The sequence below is a fragment of the Trichomycterus rosablanca genome, chromosome 6 (genome assembly GCF_030014385.1).
Source record: "Trichomycterus rosablanca isolate fTriRos1 chromosome 6, fTriRos1.hap1, whole genome shotgun sequence".
Lineage (NCBI taxonomy): Eukaryota > Metazoa > Chordata > Actinopteri > Siluriformes > Trichomycteridae > Trichomycterus > Trichomycterus rosablanca.
In genome coordinates, this window is record NC_085993.1 from 15,810,649 (window position 1) to 15,827,452 (window position 16,804).

The 16,804-nt window shown below is 39.0% G+C and overlaps 1 protein-coding gene across 2 annotated transcripts in view; it reads left to right on the forward strand.

Annotated features, from left to right (window-relative positions):
• Positions 1-16,804, forward strand: part of LOC134316305 (cadherin-22) — a 152,339-nt gene that overhangs the window by 85,977 nt on the left and 49,558 nt on the right. Inside the window, exon 9 of one of the 2 annotated variants that reach the window (XM_062996651.1) lies at positions 4,822-4,935. In XM_062996651.1, the coding sequence (XP_062852721.1) occupies positions 4,822-4,935 (114 nt within the window). Of the gene's footprint in view, positions 1-4,813; positions 4,936-16,804 lie in introns of both variants that reach the window. The other variant, XM_062996650.1, reaches the window with a different exon arrangement.

Sequence of the window (16,804 nt, forward strand, 5' to 3'; positions counted from 1 at the left end):
GATTGCAGACAGGATGAACCTGAGATATTTCATGTTTTATCTGCTCAACTTCATTTCATTTATTAATAAACACCCATTCCTGCATTTCATGCCTGCAACACATTCCAAACAAAAGTTGGGACAGTAAAGCTTTGACCACTTTATAATGTTGCTATTCCTTTTCACCACACTTAAAAGACGTTTTGGCACCGAGGATACCAAGTGATTTAGTGTTTCAGCTTTTATTTTGTCTCATTCTTCCTGCAAACACGTCTTAAGATGTACAACAGTACGGGGTCGTCGTTGTCGTATTTTTCGTTTCAAAATTCTCCACACATTCTCTATTGGAGACAGGTCAGGACTGCAGGCAGGTCAGTCTAGTACCCGTACCCTCTTCTTCCACGGCCATGCCTTTGTAATGTGTGCAGCATGTGGTTTTGCAAGATGACGTCTTGAAGGCAGCACATGTTGCTAAGATCTCAATGTACATACCATGACAGACCCTGGATTTTGGACTTGTTGCTGATAACAGTCTGGATGTTCCTTTTCATCTTTGGTCCGGAGCACACAGTGTTTTTTTTTTTTTTCCAAAAAAGACCTGGAATGCTGATTCATCTGACCATAATACATGTTTCCACTGTGTGATGGTCCATCTTAGATGCCTCCGAGCCCAGAAAAGTCAACGTTGTATCTGTAGCTTTTTTTTTTTTGCACAGTAAAGTTTTAAGTGGCATTTGTGCATGTAACTCTGTATTGTAGTGCCTGACAAAGGTTTGCCAAAGTAATCCCTCACCCATGTGGTTATATCAGCTATTGTTGAGTGACGGTTCTTGATGCCGTCTGAGGGATCGTAGATCACGGGCGTTCAGCTTAAGCTTGCACCCTTGGCCTTTACGTACTGAAATTCTTTTTTTGAGGTTCATTGTTTTTAAACATTTCAATCATTTTCTCATGTTTCTCATCATTTGTTGACAAACTGGAGATCCTCTAATCATTTTTACTCATCAAAGACTCAGCCTTTCCTGAATGCTGCTTTTGTACCAAACCATGGTTACAATCACCTGTTTGGAATCACATCATTATTTATTTTTTTCACCTCATTATTAGCCCTAAATTGCCCCCGTCCCAACTTTTTTTGGAATGTATTGCAGGCCTGAAATGCAGGAATGGAGGTATATTAACAAATAAAATGAAGTTGAGCAGATAAAACATGAAAAATCTTGGGTTTAAACTGTTTGCAATCAAATTAAAGTCAAAATTAAATGTATAGAACACTGCATCCACTACACAAGGATTACGTCTCACATGGCTTAAAACTAATGTAAAAACTTATCACCTACTGTTAATATTTTGTCCCTGATTACCATTCCTCTTCCAATCCAACTGATGTAGTTCTATAAATCAATCTTTGGGAAAATATGGTTGTTTATTACATACGAATAAACAACAATAAGACAAACAATAGACTGTTATGAAATTGCTACCATACAAATGTTTGCTATTAAGATCTAATTCCACATATAGTGTGTCACGTTTGCACATGTGATTGAATAGACGTGTTTTTGTTTACGCTTAGCCCGAATTAAATCATAATGAATATTTACGAGACTGTTCGCATTCAGGATTTATTACTCTGTCCATCTTCCAGATGTTTTCATCGGTGATAAAATCCTTCAGGCATCAAATCAAGTCATTTTAAAGACATTTCCTGCAGGCTTAAATGACCTTTGTAATAGAAACACATTATTACCCTGCCATCCTAGACGCATGTCTGCTCCTCCAGCATACAAACCATTCCTCTGGCTGAAATGTTACTCTGTTGCTCATGAGCTAAGATCAGTCAGAGCAATCAGAAGAAGTGCTTTTTCAATATATTTCATGGCTGATAGAATATCTGGTCCTACAACATCTGGTAAGTATGCAGCAGATGTGCAGCATCTCTCTAAGCTGCTTAAATCGCTTACTTTAATATCCCGGCTTCCTATAAGTATTTACGGGTATCTTGAAGCTGCATGTGTCAAAGAGCTTATATATACACTGATCAGCCATAACATTAAAACCACCTCCTTGTTTCTACACTTACTGTCCATTTTATCAGCTCCACTTACCATATAGATGCACTTTGTAGTTCTGCAATTACTGACTGTAGTCCCAGGACCACTACAGAGTAGGTGTTATTTGGGTGGTGGATCATTCTCAGCACTGCAGTGACACTGACTTGGTGGTGGTGTGTTAGTGTGTGTTGTGCTGGTATGAGTGGATAAGACACAGCAATTCTGATGGAGTTTTTAAACACCTCAGTGTCACTGCTGGACTGAGAATAGTCCACCAACCAAAAATATCCAGCTAACAGCGCCTCGTGGGCAGCGTCCTGTGACCACTGATGAAGGTCTAGAAGATGACCAACTCAAACGGCAGCAATAGATGAGCGATTGTCTCTGACTTTACATCTACAAGGTGGAACAACTAGGTAGGAGTGTCTGATAGAGTGGACAGTGAGTGGACACGGTATTTAAAAACTCCAGCAGCGCTGCTGTGTCTGATCCACTCATACCAGCACAACACACACTAACACACCACCACCATGTCATTGTCACTGCAGTGCTAAGAATGATCCACCACCCAAATAATACCTGCTCTGTGGTGGTCCTGTGGGGGTCCTGACCATTGAAGAACAGCATGAAAGGGGGCTAACAAAGCCAGCAGAGAAACAGATGGACAACAGTCAGTAATTGTAGAACTGCAAAGTGCTTCTGTATGGTAAGTGGAGCTGATAAAATGGACAGTGAGTATAGAAACAAGGAGGTGGTTTTAATGTTATGGCTGATCTGTGTATATTGCGGTTCTTAATAAATATATTGTTCTTAAATATAATTTCATTAAGAAATAGAATGGCTTAATATTTCTTAAAAGTAAATATACTCAGACATTCACAGGCAGTATTACACCATCATAACCAGATTATCAAATTCAGGCACCCTTGCTTACTGCTCACCTAGTGAATGTGGGTCAAATTAGGCAATTTAGAACCGGCAGACTGTTTAATTTGCTGTCAAAATCAAAAGGTTTGGGTGTTTATTTATTTATTTCTCTTTTCTCTCATCCAGGGGAAAGTTCTAATGTATAATCTAAATTTTTAGTGCTTGTACAACTGTGAAAAGGGGGTAATATTGCAAACTCCTTTATCGCTTCATGAACTATATGATTATTTAGGTTTATTAAGGCGTGTTTATAGTGTAGATATAGCAGTGAACAAACATACAGTATTTACATTTTTATTTGTGCATTTTTCATGTATCATTATATTCTTTATGAGGGGAAAATATGGAATATTATGCATTATTTATTTATTTATTATTTGATGTTATTTATTGCTTGGTGGGTAGCACTGTCACCTCACAGCAAGAAGGTCCTGGGTTTGATTCCCAAGTGGAGCAGTCTGGGTCTTTTCTGCATGGAGTTTGCATGTTCTCCCTGTGTCTGTGTGGTTTTCCTCTAGGAGCTCTGGTTTCCTCCCACAGTCCAAAGACCTGCAAGTGAGGTGAATTGGAGATACAAAATTGTCCTGTAATTACCTGTCCTGTCATTAATGTAACCATTAGTGTGAAATATGACATTAAAATCTAATTAATAATAATAATAATAATAATAATAATAATAACAATAAAATAATAATAAAATAATAATAATAATAATAATAATAATTATTGTTATTATTAGTATTATCATTGTTATTATTATTATTGTTATTAATTATTAAGAGCATTGATTGTAATAATAATAATAATAATAACAAAACAACAATAATAATAATAATTCTAATAATAATAATTCTTAGATACATTCATTTTAATTATTTCACTTTGCAACATTTTTGTTAAAAATGTAAAAATGATATTTAAAAAAAGTATATAATTCCTCTTGTTGAGTGCAATAGCTGGGTTTTTTTTATGCTGATAAAAAGTGGGTAATTTAGAAAAATCTTAACTTTTTACTGCTTCATGAACTTCTTGATATGCTGCACATCCTTTAGCTTCATGGTGTTTTATTAGTGTTATGGTCTTTTATTAGTGTTCATGGTGTAGTTATGGCAAGGAACAAACATACAGTATTTGCTTGTTAGTTTACTGGACCGACTCATTTCTAATCATGTAGTAAACCTCACCATAGCCACTATTTTAAACTGAGCTGCAATACCTCAAAGCATGGTTTATTTTAAGATGGTAAAATAGCTTGCTTGTGTTACTTTTTTTTTCTGCATGGCCAAATTTGTATAGCAACCCACATGAACATAACAGAAGTGTTATGCCTTTTAATTAAAAGTTGCTGGTGTTTTATTAGTCAGGAGGAGTTCATCTTTAAAACTTGTTACTTATCTACCATGCTTTCTGTTCTCTCTGGTATTTGTCCCATAGGTTTAAATTTGGGTGGGAACAAAGTGTTACTTTGGTGAGATAAAACTCAGCTGAAATCCAATCAGTGCCTGCAAGAAAGTAATGGCAGGGATTCAAAAGTGATTCAAAAAGGTGGGAGCAGCGTCTCGTTGCATGGGAAAAAAAAACTCAGGATTCACACTGATTTTCCGTTCTATAGTTATTCTATTTTAAATCCTCCCGCCCCCGCCAGTCCATGAAATTATATCTTATATGTAACCGGTCCATGCTGCAAAAAAGGTTGGGACCACTGGTATAATATATAAAATAAGTAAACATTCTGCAAGTAAAGTCTTTACTTAGAATTAAAACATTACAATATGTAAAAAATTCAAATATGTCCTAACAGGGAAAAAATGTGAGCTGTGCTGACTTTGATCTCATTCTTTCTCTTTTTGCAGAAAACCAGTCCATGGCCTCCCAGACTGCAGTTAGCATTCGTATTCTAGATGTGAATGACAACCCACCCGAGCTGGCTACTCCATTTGAAGCCTCTATCTGTGAGGATGCAAAACCTGGCCAGGTGAGATAAAGTCTCTGCTTAAACTCATTTATAATTTTCTTTTTTTATCTATTAGAATTGTTGCTTGCCATTACATGCAGATATAATCCCGAAAGCAGAAGCTACTATTTAACTAACATCAAAGACTAGTAAGAATTAATGGATAAAAATGATTGCTATACGTGTTACTATTGGCTTTGTATGTTGATGTAGCTTTCAGATACAGTACAAAAAACAGAACACATCATTTAAAGACAGCTGAACATCTTTGGAAAAATACCACCTGGTCCTGATATTATCAAATACCTGGTACAATTTTACACAAGCTTACAGCACCAAATGCAATTCTAGAGTTGTAAATGTAACATTTAAACGTTAGTAATTTGCATGAGGTGACAGCATTACTGAGGGGTTTATTTATTGTTCCTTAATAAATGATTAGAAACACTTTGCAGGTTGGTACATATGTATAGACAGGAGCTATTTATTTAGTTCAGAAACCAGGTAAAGAGCCAGGAACTAAAGGCTAGTCCATAAATCTTTTTTTCCGGCTACTTTAATTAGTGGAAATTTTGTGTTGAAATACACAACATGTTTGTGTTTTACATCTTGCAAACTAGACAGTCGAAAATGCTGTACATTAAAAAGTAGGATAAAAAGGTCATTTTTTTACAGTCGAACACTGATAAGCCAAAACATTAGGACCAGCCACTTCTGTCACAACATCTTAGATCAGAGGTGTTACTAGGACGTCATCTTTGGGTGTGCATTTGAATTATTTGGGTGGGCAACAATAGAAATGGTACTTTTGCTACGTAGGGTATGTAAACGAGGGCATAGTTTAATTTTGAGAAGGGGGATGAATGAATAAAGTATGCTATGTTATGTGGCACAATGTGTATATCCTATATTGTGTGGCACAATGTGTATATCCTATATTGTGTGGCACAATGTGTATATCCTATGTTGTGTGGCACAATGTGTATATCCTACATTGTGTGGCACAATGTGTATATCCTATGTTATGTGGCACAATGTGTATATCCTATGTTGTGTGGCACAATGTGTATATCCTATGTTATATGGCACAATGTGTATATCCTATATTATATGGCACAATGTGTGTATCCTATGTTATATGGCACAATGTGTATATCCTATGTTGTGTGGCATAATGGTAAGAGCCACGCGGCTCTGGGAGATAGGGTATGTAAACAAGGGCATAGTTTAATTTTGAGAAGGGGGCAAAATGAATGAAGCATCCTATATTAGGAAGGTGGGGTGGGGATTAAGCCACCTCATATCCATGCTAGCTATTACCTAGCTAACTAAACAAAATGTGTGGTCTAGTTAGATTTACCCAGCTAACTAACAAATCCTGTGAGGCTTCTGTAAAATTACTTAATACCTACCCAACAAGCCAAATCTACTGACTAGCAAAGACATTTGCTATAAATAGCCCTGTGCTGGTTAATTAGTAAACTAGTGGCCACCAAGTGGGCTGGTAACTTAAAATAAACACATAGCATGCAAAACGTGCAACCTCAGTTGTAAAACTATATAAGACTATTAACTTTTAAGAACCAAAGAAAATAATGAACAATAATTAAAGTAAGAACAGGTTTTCTTGGATTGCTGAGAGCAGCTACCTCAGTGGTTAAGGTACCGGGCTAGTAATTGAACCGTTGCTGGTTCAAGCCCCTCTACCACCAGGTTGCCACTGTTGGGCCCTTGAGCAAGGCCCTTAACCCTCAATTACCTGCAATGTATGTGGTATTGTAAGTCACTTTGGATAAAGCATCTGCTAAATGCCAAAGCTGTAAATGTAATGTGAAGCTACAAACTGGTTTAGCAGTTCACTTAACCAAGTTACATGTGTGTTACACGTGTGTAGTACAAGCTACATGTGTGAAGAAGTGTCATGGTTGGCGATTATGTAAAGGAGGAGCACTGGCTAAACACACCTATACATTCAAAACGGCCAATAGGATTGCAGTGCATTTTTGATGACCAATGACAAATTTATAGAACACTATGAACGCTCAAAAATACCTATAATGGAACTTTTTATTAAATGAGGAGATGTTTCCTCTACATGACCAATTCTTAACTCTGGGTGGGCAATGCCTACCTCAGCATACCCATAGACATGGCCCTTGCTCTGACTTACCAAAACATGCACTTTACAAGACATCTGAAGGAGTCATGTGGTTTCTGGTCCCATGACATTACCAGCAGGTCCTTCAATTTCTGTATATTGTAAGGTAGGGTGACCTATAATGCATCAAGAAAATAGGATCCATCGGACCATTATGCTGGTGTCCAGTTCTGATATCTGCGACCCAATTGTACCAAACGCCATATTCGTGTCCCATCACATCAATGAGTCTTAACTGCCCAACAACCTGTAAGCAGTTTGTGGCTTGTCCTTAGTCGAACCACTGTTGGTGAGTACTCACTACGGCTACCTGTCAGCACCCCTTGGTGTTTCAGAGATACTTCAACCCAGACATTTGGCCATAATGATTTGGCTCTTATCAAAGTCACTCAGGTGTTTTTAATGATCATATCTGCTGCATTTATCATATTAACTATGAGTAACTACCATCAGCACAACATGTAATAAATCCCAGACCTTGACATTTACAATTATTATACACATTCTACATTTAGATTTAGAATTTCTTTTGAACACTTGTGTTTTATGTGAAATATAGCTATTTGTTTTCTTCACAGTCTGTTAAACCTTCTCTAGTTCTTCATCAGTGATCACTTCTGAAAGACAGTACACAGCTGGCTGCACTTGTGATTGGTAGACTATTAACATCAGTTGTTGTGTTTAATGAGCTGACCTGATCTTCACATGCACAGGTTTCCTCCTCCAGAGGTTTGCACTAAGTCTAAGTAGAGAACATTTTAAAGATGGATGCTGCAGTATGTCTGTTTGACCCTCCTGGCCCTCCATATTTGAACAAATTCACTGGAGGCAAACTCAGGCAATCGGTTTGTGTCAGTCTGAGTACAAAGCCAATCTCTTTTCCGTTCTTGTCAGAATTGTTTCATTACCTCTTGTACCTAGTTTGTACCTTTTTCAGTTGGGAAGAATGATCTGTCTGACATTTTGTTCCAAAAGCAATTTATGATTTCAGAAAGTCCAGAAACCTGTGCAGTAAATCCTTAGATAATTCTAAATAGTTACATGTTTGTGTTTGGTCCTTGTGTCAAACCTGAATTATTTTAGGTGTAAATGTTATTGTATTGAAGTGAATTCAATAAATACAAGCTGTTTAAGAGTTTTAGGGAGAAGAATATACACAGATCAGCCATAACATTAAAACCACCTCCTTGTTTCTACACTCACTGTCCATTTTATCAGCTCCACTTACCATATAGAAGCACTTTGTAGTTCTACAATTACTGACTGTAGTCCATCTATTTCTCTACATACGTTTTTAGCCTGCTTTCACCCTGTTCTTCAATGGCCAGGAGCCCCACGGGACCACCACAGAGCAGGTATTATTTAGGTGTTGTTTCATTCTCAGCACTGCAGTGACAATGACATGGTGGTGGTGTGTTAGTGTGTGTTGTGCTAGTATGAGTGAATCAGACACAGCAGTGCTGCTGGAGTTTTTAAATGCTGTGTCCACTCACTGTCCACTGTATTAGACACTCCTATCTAGTTGGTCCACCTTGTAGATGTAAAGTCAGAGATGATCCCTCATTGTTTGAGTTGGTCGTCTTCTAGACCTTCATCAGTGGTCACAGGACGCTGCCCACAGGGTGCTTTTGGTTGCTGGATTATTCTCAGTCCAGCAGTGACAGTGAGGTGTTTAAAAACTCCATTAGCATTGCTGTGTCTTATCCACTTACACCAGCGCAACATACACTACCACACCACCAACATGTCAATGTCACTGCAGAGCTGAGAATGATCCACCACCCAAATAATACATACTCTGTAGTGGTCCTGGGAGAGTCCTAACAATTGAAGAAAGGGGGCTAACAAAGCATGCAGAAAAACAGATGGACTACAGTCAGTAATTGTAGAACTACAAAGTGCTTCTATATGATAAGTGGAGCTGATAAAATGGACAGTGAGTGTAGAAACAAGGAGGTGGTTTTAATGTTATAGCTGATCGTTTTTTCATTATTTACATACAATTACCTTCTGACATTTGACGTGCTGTCAGCCTTTTTAAATGAGTGCATCTAAAATGTGAAAGATTATAAAGATCCATTTAAAATGAGCTTATATACTGTATATATACAGTGTATCACAAAAGTGAGTACACCCCTCACATTTCTGCAAATATTTTATTATATCTTTTCATGGGACAACACTATAGAAATAAAACTTGGATATAAGTTGGAGTAGTCAGTGTACAACTTGTATAGCAGTGTAGATTTACTGTCTTCTGAAAATAACTCAACACACAGCCATTAATGTCTAAATGGCTGGCAACATAAGTGAGTACACCCCACAGTGAACATGTCCAAATTGTGCCCAAAGTGTCAATATTTTGTGTGACCACCATTATTATCCAGCACTGCCTTAACCCTCCTGAGCATGGAATTCACCAGAGCTGCACAGGTTGCTACTGGAATCCTCTTCCACTCCTCCATGATGACATCACGGAGCTGGTGGATGTTAGACACCTTGAACTCCTCCACCTTCCACTTGAGGATGCGCCACAGGTGCTCAATTGGGTTTAGTCCATCACCTTTACCTTCAGCTTCCTCAGCAAGGCAGTTGTCATCTTGGAGGTTGTGTTTGGGGTCGTTATCCTGTTGGAAAACTGCCATGAGGCCCAGTTTTCGAAGGGAGGGGATCATGCTCTGTTTCAGAATGTCACAGTACATGTTGGAATTCATGTTTCCCTCAATGAACTGCAGCTTCCCAGTGCCAGCAACACTCATGCAGCCCAAGACCATGATGCTACCACCACCATGCTTGACTGTAGGCAAGATACAGTTGTCTTGGTACTTCTCACCAGGGCGCCGCCTCACATGCTGTACACCATCTGAGCCAAACAAGTTTATCTTGGTCTCGTCACACCACAGGGTATTCCAGTAATCCATGTTCTTGGACTGCTTGTCTTCAGCAAACTGTTTGCTGGCTTTCTTGTGTGTCAGCTTCCTTCTGGGATGACGACCATGCAGACCGAGTTGATGCAGTGTGCGGCGTATGGTCTGAGCACTGACAGGCTGACCTCCCACGTCTTCAACCTCTGCAGCAATGCTGGCAGCACTCATGTGTCTATTTTTTAAAGCCAACCTCTGGATATGACGCCGAACACGTGGACTCAACTTCTTTGGTCGACCCTGGCGAAGCCTGTTCCGAGTGGAACCTGTCCTGGAAAACCGCTGTATGACCTTGGCCACCATGCTGTAGCTCAGTTTCAGGGTGTTAGCAATCTTCTTATAGCCCAGGCCATCTTTGTGGAGAGCAACAATTCTATTTCTCACATCCTCAGAGAGTTCTTTGCCATGAGGTGCCATGTTGAATATCCAGTGGCCAGTATGAGAGAATTGTACCCAAAACACCAAATTTAACAGCCCTGCTCCCCATTTACACCTGGGACCTTGACACATGACACCAGGGAGGGACAACGACACATTTGGGCACAATTGGGACATGTTCACTGTGGGGTGTACTCACTTATGTTGCCAGCTATTTAGACATTAATGGCTGTGTGTTGAGTTATTTTCAGAAGACAGTAAATCTACACTGCTATACAAGCTGTACACTGACTACTCTAAGTTATATCCAAGTTTCATGTCTATAGTGTTGTCCCATGAAAAGATATAATGAAATATTTGCAGAAATGTGAGGGGTGTACTCACTTTTGTGATACACTGTATATATATTATTATTTATTTTTCTAATGCAGTCATTGTGATGTTTTAGAACGTGATAGTTTTTCAGCAGCCACAAATAACTACGTGTCCTTGCAGCTCTGTTCACTTGGTAAACATACAGTAATGTTAAAAGCATTTTCCTCTGGGACCACAGAATGTACAAGACAACAAAAAACATCATTTTTCCTAGATAAGCCTTAAAAGCGGGGAAGAAAACTACAACCTATGCTTTATTGTTATGGTGGCTTTTATTTATTTATTGTCCTCTGCAGGGAATCCCTTGACAATAGAGAGGCTAAATGTGGAGTGTTGCTTTAAGGTCAAGCATTTTAACACTCATAGGCACTACCACAATATATGTAATGTTAAGATTCGGTTATTTCAGCTTAAAATACATTAAAATATTTGCTGAATGAATATCAAATGTGTTTAGATTTATTTATTTATTTATTTATTTACTTATTTATTTATTTATTTATTTTTAATTATTTATTTATTCATTATTTTAAATTATTATTTTTTTTGTTTTAAATTGATTATTTATTTTAAATTATTAATTTATTTAGTTAATTATTTTAAATTATTTAATTATTATTTTTTTATTTTAAATTATTTCTTTATTTAAATGTAAGCTTGTGTAGCACAAATATAAGAGCCTGCGGTGCCTGAGTTTTGGGGGATAAAATCCCAAGCCGGGCAGCTCATGAGTATAGAAGGCACATGGTGTCACGCAAACCTTAGCCTTGTGTTGGGGCAAACAGTACACCCTTAGTTCCGGTCCCAAACCCGGATAAATAGGTGGGTTGCTTTAAGGATGGCATCTGGCATAAAGAAAACTATGGTGACCCCATTGTTCAGATAGGGCTGGGATATTAAAAAGCCGGATAGGAACTCACTCATAACTAATGCAATTATGATCTCTGCTGGCTGATTGATGGCGCCTGCACAGAGATGGGAAAAGAGTGCTGTCAGGGTGTGTCTCTCTGTACACATTGCTGATCCGCATTGCACTTGTCAAAGTGTAGGTGACAAGATGCATACGGCATGCTGCCCACGTGTCGGAGGTGGCGTGGGTTAGCTTTGTTCTCCTCAATCAGAGCGGGGCTCGGCATTGGTGGAGAGGAAGCATAATGCAATCGGGCAAAATAAGTAAATACATTTAAAAAAATAAAAATAAAGTCGCTCAGGTGGTGCAGCGATAAAACACTCTAGCACACCAGAGCTGACATTTCGTCGATCCGAAACTCAGCTCTGCCATCCTGCTGGGCTGGGCGGTTATATGAAAAATGATTGGCTTGTAGTTCATAGAGTGTGGGAAAAGCCGGATAGGGACTTCATAACTGATGCAATTACAACAACAGAGTTGAGGGATAATGTTGATCAGGGTGTGGCTCTCTGTGCAAAGGGCTGATTTGCATATGAACTCGCCTTGTGCAGGTGAAAAGATGCAGTAGACTACTGCACACGTGTTGGAGGGGGCGTGTGTCAGTTCGCTCTCCTCAATCGGGGCAGGGGTCAGCACCAGTGGAGAGGAAGCATAACGCAGTTGGGTAAAAAAATTTTACTCGCTACAAACCAGGAGAAATAGGGAAGAAAATGCATAAAAAATTACTAAATAAATAATTAAATAATAATAATCTTCAACAAACATAACATTCTATTCGTACAAACTATTACAATTTTATTCGTACTGGGTGCCCCCTAGCAGGCACAACTGGCAGCTCCTGCAGCAGACAAAATTGCCCACTAAAGTCTGCTGGGTTGGGAAAAGACCAGACTAAAAAGGGGGTGTGGTCTTCGATGCGGTGTAAGAACCCTGAGGCGCCTGTACAGAAGTGGAGAAATGCAGAGATCAGTGCGTGACTCTCCATGTGAGAGACTGGCCTCGTGCAAATCCACTGAAGTCCGGGCAAATAAGAAAAGGGTCGGATGACCAAGGACGCGACAGAGGGAGTGTGTGTCAGGCAAATATACCATCCTAGGACACAATCAGGGTCTCCAGTGTGAATTGTGGTGTGTTGTTATTTCCTGCTTTATTTGTGTAGCAAATTGGTTGTTTTTAAGAGACTGAATTAGAGAGACAAGAGGGAGGAGAAGATAGTTTTTTGCATATTACAATAGGCACCAACCTTTTCCCAAACTCTCTATTGGGCAATTAATCACCCTGATGAAAAGTAAGGAAAGCAGCCATGTGGATGAACCAGTAATTACAGGCATTTTTCTCTCACCTGTGCTGCTGCGGCCAGCCAAACTTTGCCCTTGGTTTCCTGTTAGTCCAGTTAAATTAAAATATATGCTCATGTGGTACTAAACTGGGAGCTGGGTTTGAAAAAAAGGTCAGAATAAGCTGCAAAAGCTCTTTAAAAGTAGGTCAGAGAGTGGTTGTATTAAAGTTTTGATCATGTGGGCATTGTTTAACTAATGAGCAGGTTTGGGTACTTTTGTAAAATCTACATATTAACATAATAAGAAAATTAAATAAAAACAAACACCGATCAGCCATAACATTAAAACCACCTCCCTGTTTCTACACTCACTGTCGATTTTATCACCTCCACTTACCATATAGATGCACTTTGTAGTTCTACAATTACTGACTGTAGTCCATCTGTTTCTTTGCATGCTTTCTTTAATGGTCAGGACTCTCTCAGGACCACCACAGAGTAGGTATTATTTGGGTGGTGGATCATTCTCAGCACTGCAGTGACACTGACATGGTGGTGATGTGTTAGTGTGTGTTATGCTGAGTGGATCAGACACAGCAATGCTGATGGAGTTTTTAAACACCTCACTGTCACTGCTGGACTGAGAATAGTCCACCAACAAAAAATATCCAGCCAACAGCGCCCCGTGGGCAGCGTCCTGTGACCACTGATGAAGGTCTAGAAGATGACCAACTTAAACAGCAGCAATAGATGAGCGATCGTCTCTGACTTTACATCTACAAGGTGGACCAACTAGGTAGGAGTGTCTAATAGAGTGGACAGTGAATGGACATGGTATTAAAAAACTCCAGCAGCACTGCTGTGTCTGATCCACTCATACCAGCACAACACGCACTAACACACCACCACCATGTCAGTGTCACTGCAGTGCTGAGAATGATCCACCTCCTAAATAATACCTGCTCTGTGGTGGTCCTGACCATTGAAGAACAGCATGAAAGGGGGCTAACAAAGCATCCAGAGAAACAGATGGACTACAGTCAGTAATTGTAGAACTACAAAGTGCTTCTATATGGTAAGTGGAGCTGATAAAATGCACAGTGAGTGTACAAACAAGGAGTTGGTTTTAATGTTATGGCTGATCAGTGTATATGTAATACTCTCACTGCAATAACACATCTATACAATATTATAACCACCACAATCCAAAAAAGTCAAAATGTATAAATCCCAGTTAGCTATTCAAACTCCAAAATTATACATTCACTCCTTAATCTCCTAACACTCACAGCAAGCCAATTAAACAAGCACTTTTTCTGCCATTCTCACTCATGGTGCTAAAGTCCTTGCCAGCTCCTTGGTTCAGGTTTCCAGTGGCACTGCAGCTAAATGAAATCCAATTAGCTTAGGATTCTAAATGATCCAATTTAAGGCGTGAAAACTTAGCACGTTTATGTAAAGAAGTAGGACTAAAGCAGAGAAGTGAGACTAAAAATGGAAATGCTGGTTAGTTTGACTATAGTTCCATACTGGTTATTACATAGGATGAGCATTATACAGTATTATGTATAGGCAGAAGCTGATACATTACCAGGTAATTGAGATTTGTTGTCTACCCCACTAAACAAATAATCAAGGTCATTTTGGAGAATCACAGACCTTTAATTGATTTTTACTTTTTGGACTATCAATTACAAGGCTGAGAGTTTGAATACCAGCTCTGCCATGCAGCCACTTTTGGGCCCTTGAGCAAGGCCCTTAGCCCTCTCGACTCCAGTGGCGCCATACAATGGCTGACCCTTCTCTCTGACCCCAGCTTCCAAACAAGCTGGAATATGCGAAGAAAGATTTTTGTTGTACTGTACAACTGTATATGTATATACACTGATCAGCCATCACATTAAAACCACCTCCTTGTTTCTACACTCACTGCCCATTTTATCAGCTCCACTTACCATATAGAAGCACTTTGAAGTTCTACAATTACTGACTGTAGTCCATCTATTTCTCTGCATGCTTTGTTAGTCTCCTTTCATGCTGTTCTTTAATGGTCAGGACTCTCCCAGGACCACCACAGAGCAGGTATTATGTAGGTGGTGGATCATTCTCAGCACTGCAGTGACACTGACATGGTGGTGGTGTGTTAGTGTGTGTTGTGCTGATATGAGTGGATCAGACACAGCTGCGTTGCTGGAGTTTTTAAATACCATGTCCACTCACTGTCCACTCTATTAGACACTCCTACCTAGTTGGTCCACCTTGTAGATGTAAAGTCAGAGACGATCACTCATCTATTGCTGCTGTTTGAGTTGGTCATCTTCTAGACCTTCATCAGTGGTCACAGGACGCTGCCTACGGGGTCCTGTCAGCTGTATATTTTTAGTTGGTGGACTATTCTCAGTCCAGCAGTGACAGTGAGGTGTTTTAAAACTCCATCAGCATTGCTGTGTCTGATCCACTCATACCAGCACAACACACACTAACACACCACCACCATGTCAGTGTCACTGCAGTGCTGAGAATGATCCACCACCTAAATATTACCTGCTCTGTGGTGGTCCTGTGGGGGTCCTGACCATTGAAGAACAGCATAAAAGGGGGCTAACAAAGCATGCAGAGAAACAGATGGACTACAGTCAGTAATTGTAGAACTACAAAGTGCTTCTGTATGGTAAGTGGAGCTGATAAAATGGACAGTGAGTGTAGAAACAATGAGGTGGTTTTAATGTTATGCCTAGTCTGTGTATTGATATTCACAAACTTTTCCCAGGGCAAAAAGTTCACAACCCAATTTGTTAAAACTATGACATCACATGAGTTGCCACACTGAACCTAACCTAACTCTACTGCCATTGTTGTTTTTTTGATGATTGTTGGCTGTTTGCTAAATTCTAATGCACCTGTTAGCAACAGGAGTGGATAAAACAACCGATCCTGGGTATTATTAAATTTGTACATTACACTGTTGGGCCCCTGAGCAAAGCCCTTAATCCTCAATTGCTTAAAAATCGTGTTCAGTCATAATTGTAAGTTGCTTTAAATAAAAGTGACTGCTAAATGCAAAAAAAGTTAATGTAATGTAAATTCTGAGCCAGATATATAAACGCATGAAGAAGAGGCTAGATCTGCAATACACAGACCACTTTCACTATGCTTTAACAGCCAACAAAACAGGAAGGTCTAACAAAGATGTATTATGCACTATAGCATTTTGAACACATCCATATGAACATGAACACTTTCATAACATTTCGACTATTAACTAGTTTTTAACCACTATCAATGTTTCGGCCACGGCCACACGGCATCATGGGATCTCGTGCTCTCACGGCCGATGACGCACGCAAGGGAGATGCCACAATACATTCTAAAGCTCAAACTAAAATTAAAAAGACAAGATATCAGTTTATTCTGCTATAATTCAGCCTTCTAAAAATAGATGAAATGCAATATGTATGTAGCAGTAAATCATCATGCTGCCTCAGTCAATCTTGAACATTTTTCCATTAGGTGGTTTGTTTACTCTAAATACTGTATAAATATTCAATTAAATAGGTTGGATTAAGGTGATTTGCATTTACATTAGCCCCACTGTGTCAATTTCATTTAATGTAATATTTTAATCCTGGCAATTCCTTGTAGAGGACTTAAATGCAGTGTCAGTAAATCAGAAAATTGGCTGGCTCAGCTTTATGTTGCTCTAATTTTAGACCAACCCTTGTCCAAAGCAATCTGTAACAGAAGATGTGAGAAATTAAAATCAACCCTTTATTTAAAAAAAAAAAAAATTCCATACTTACTATAAAATTATAATAATTAAAATAACAATAATAATAATAATAACAGTATTAATAGATGATAATAAT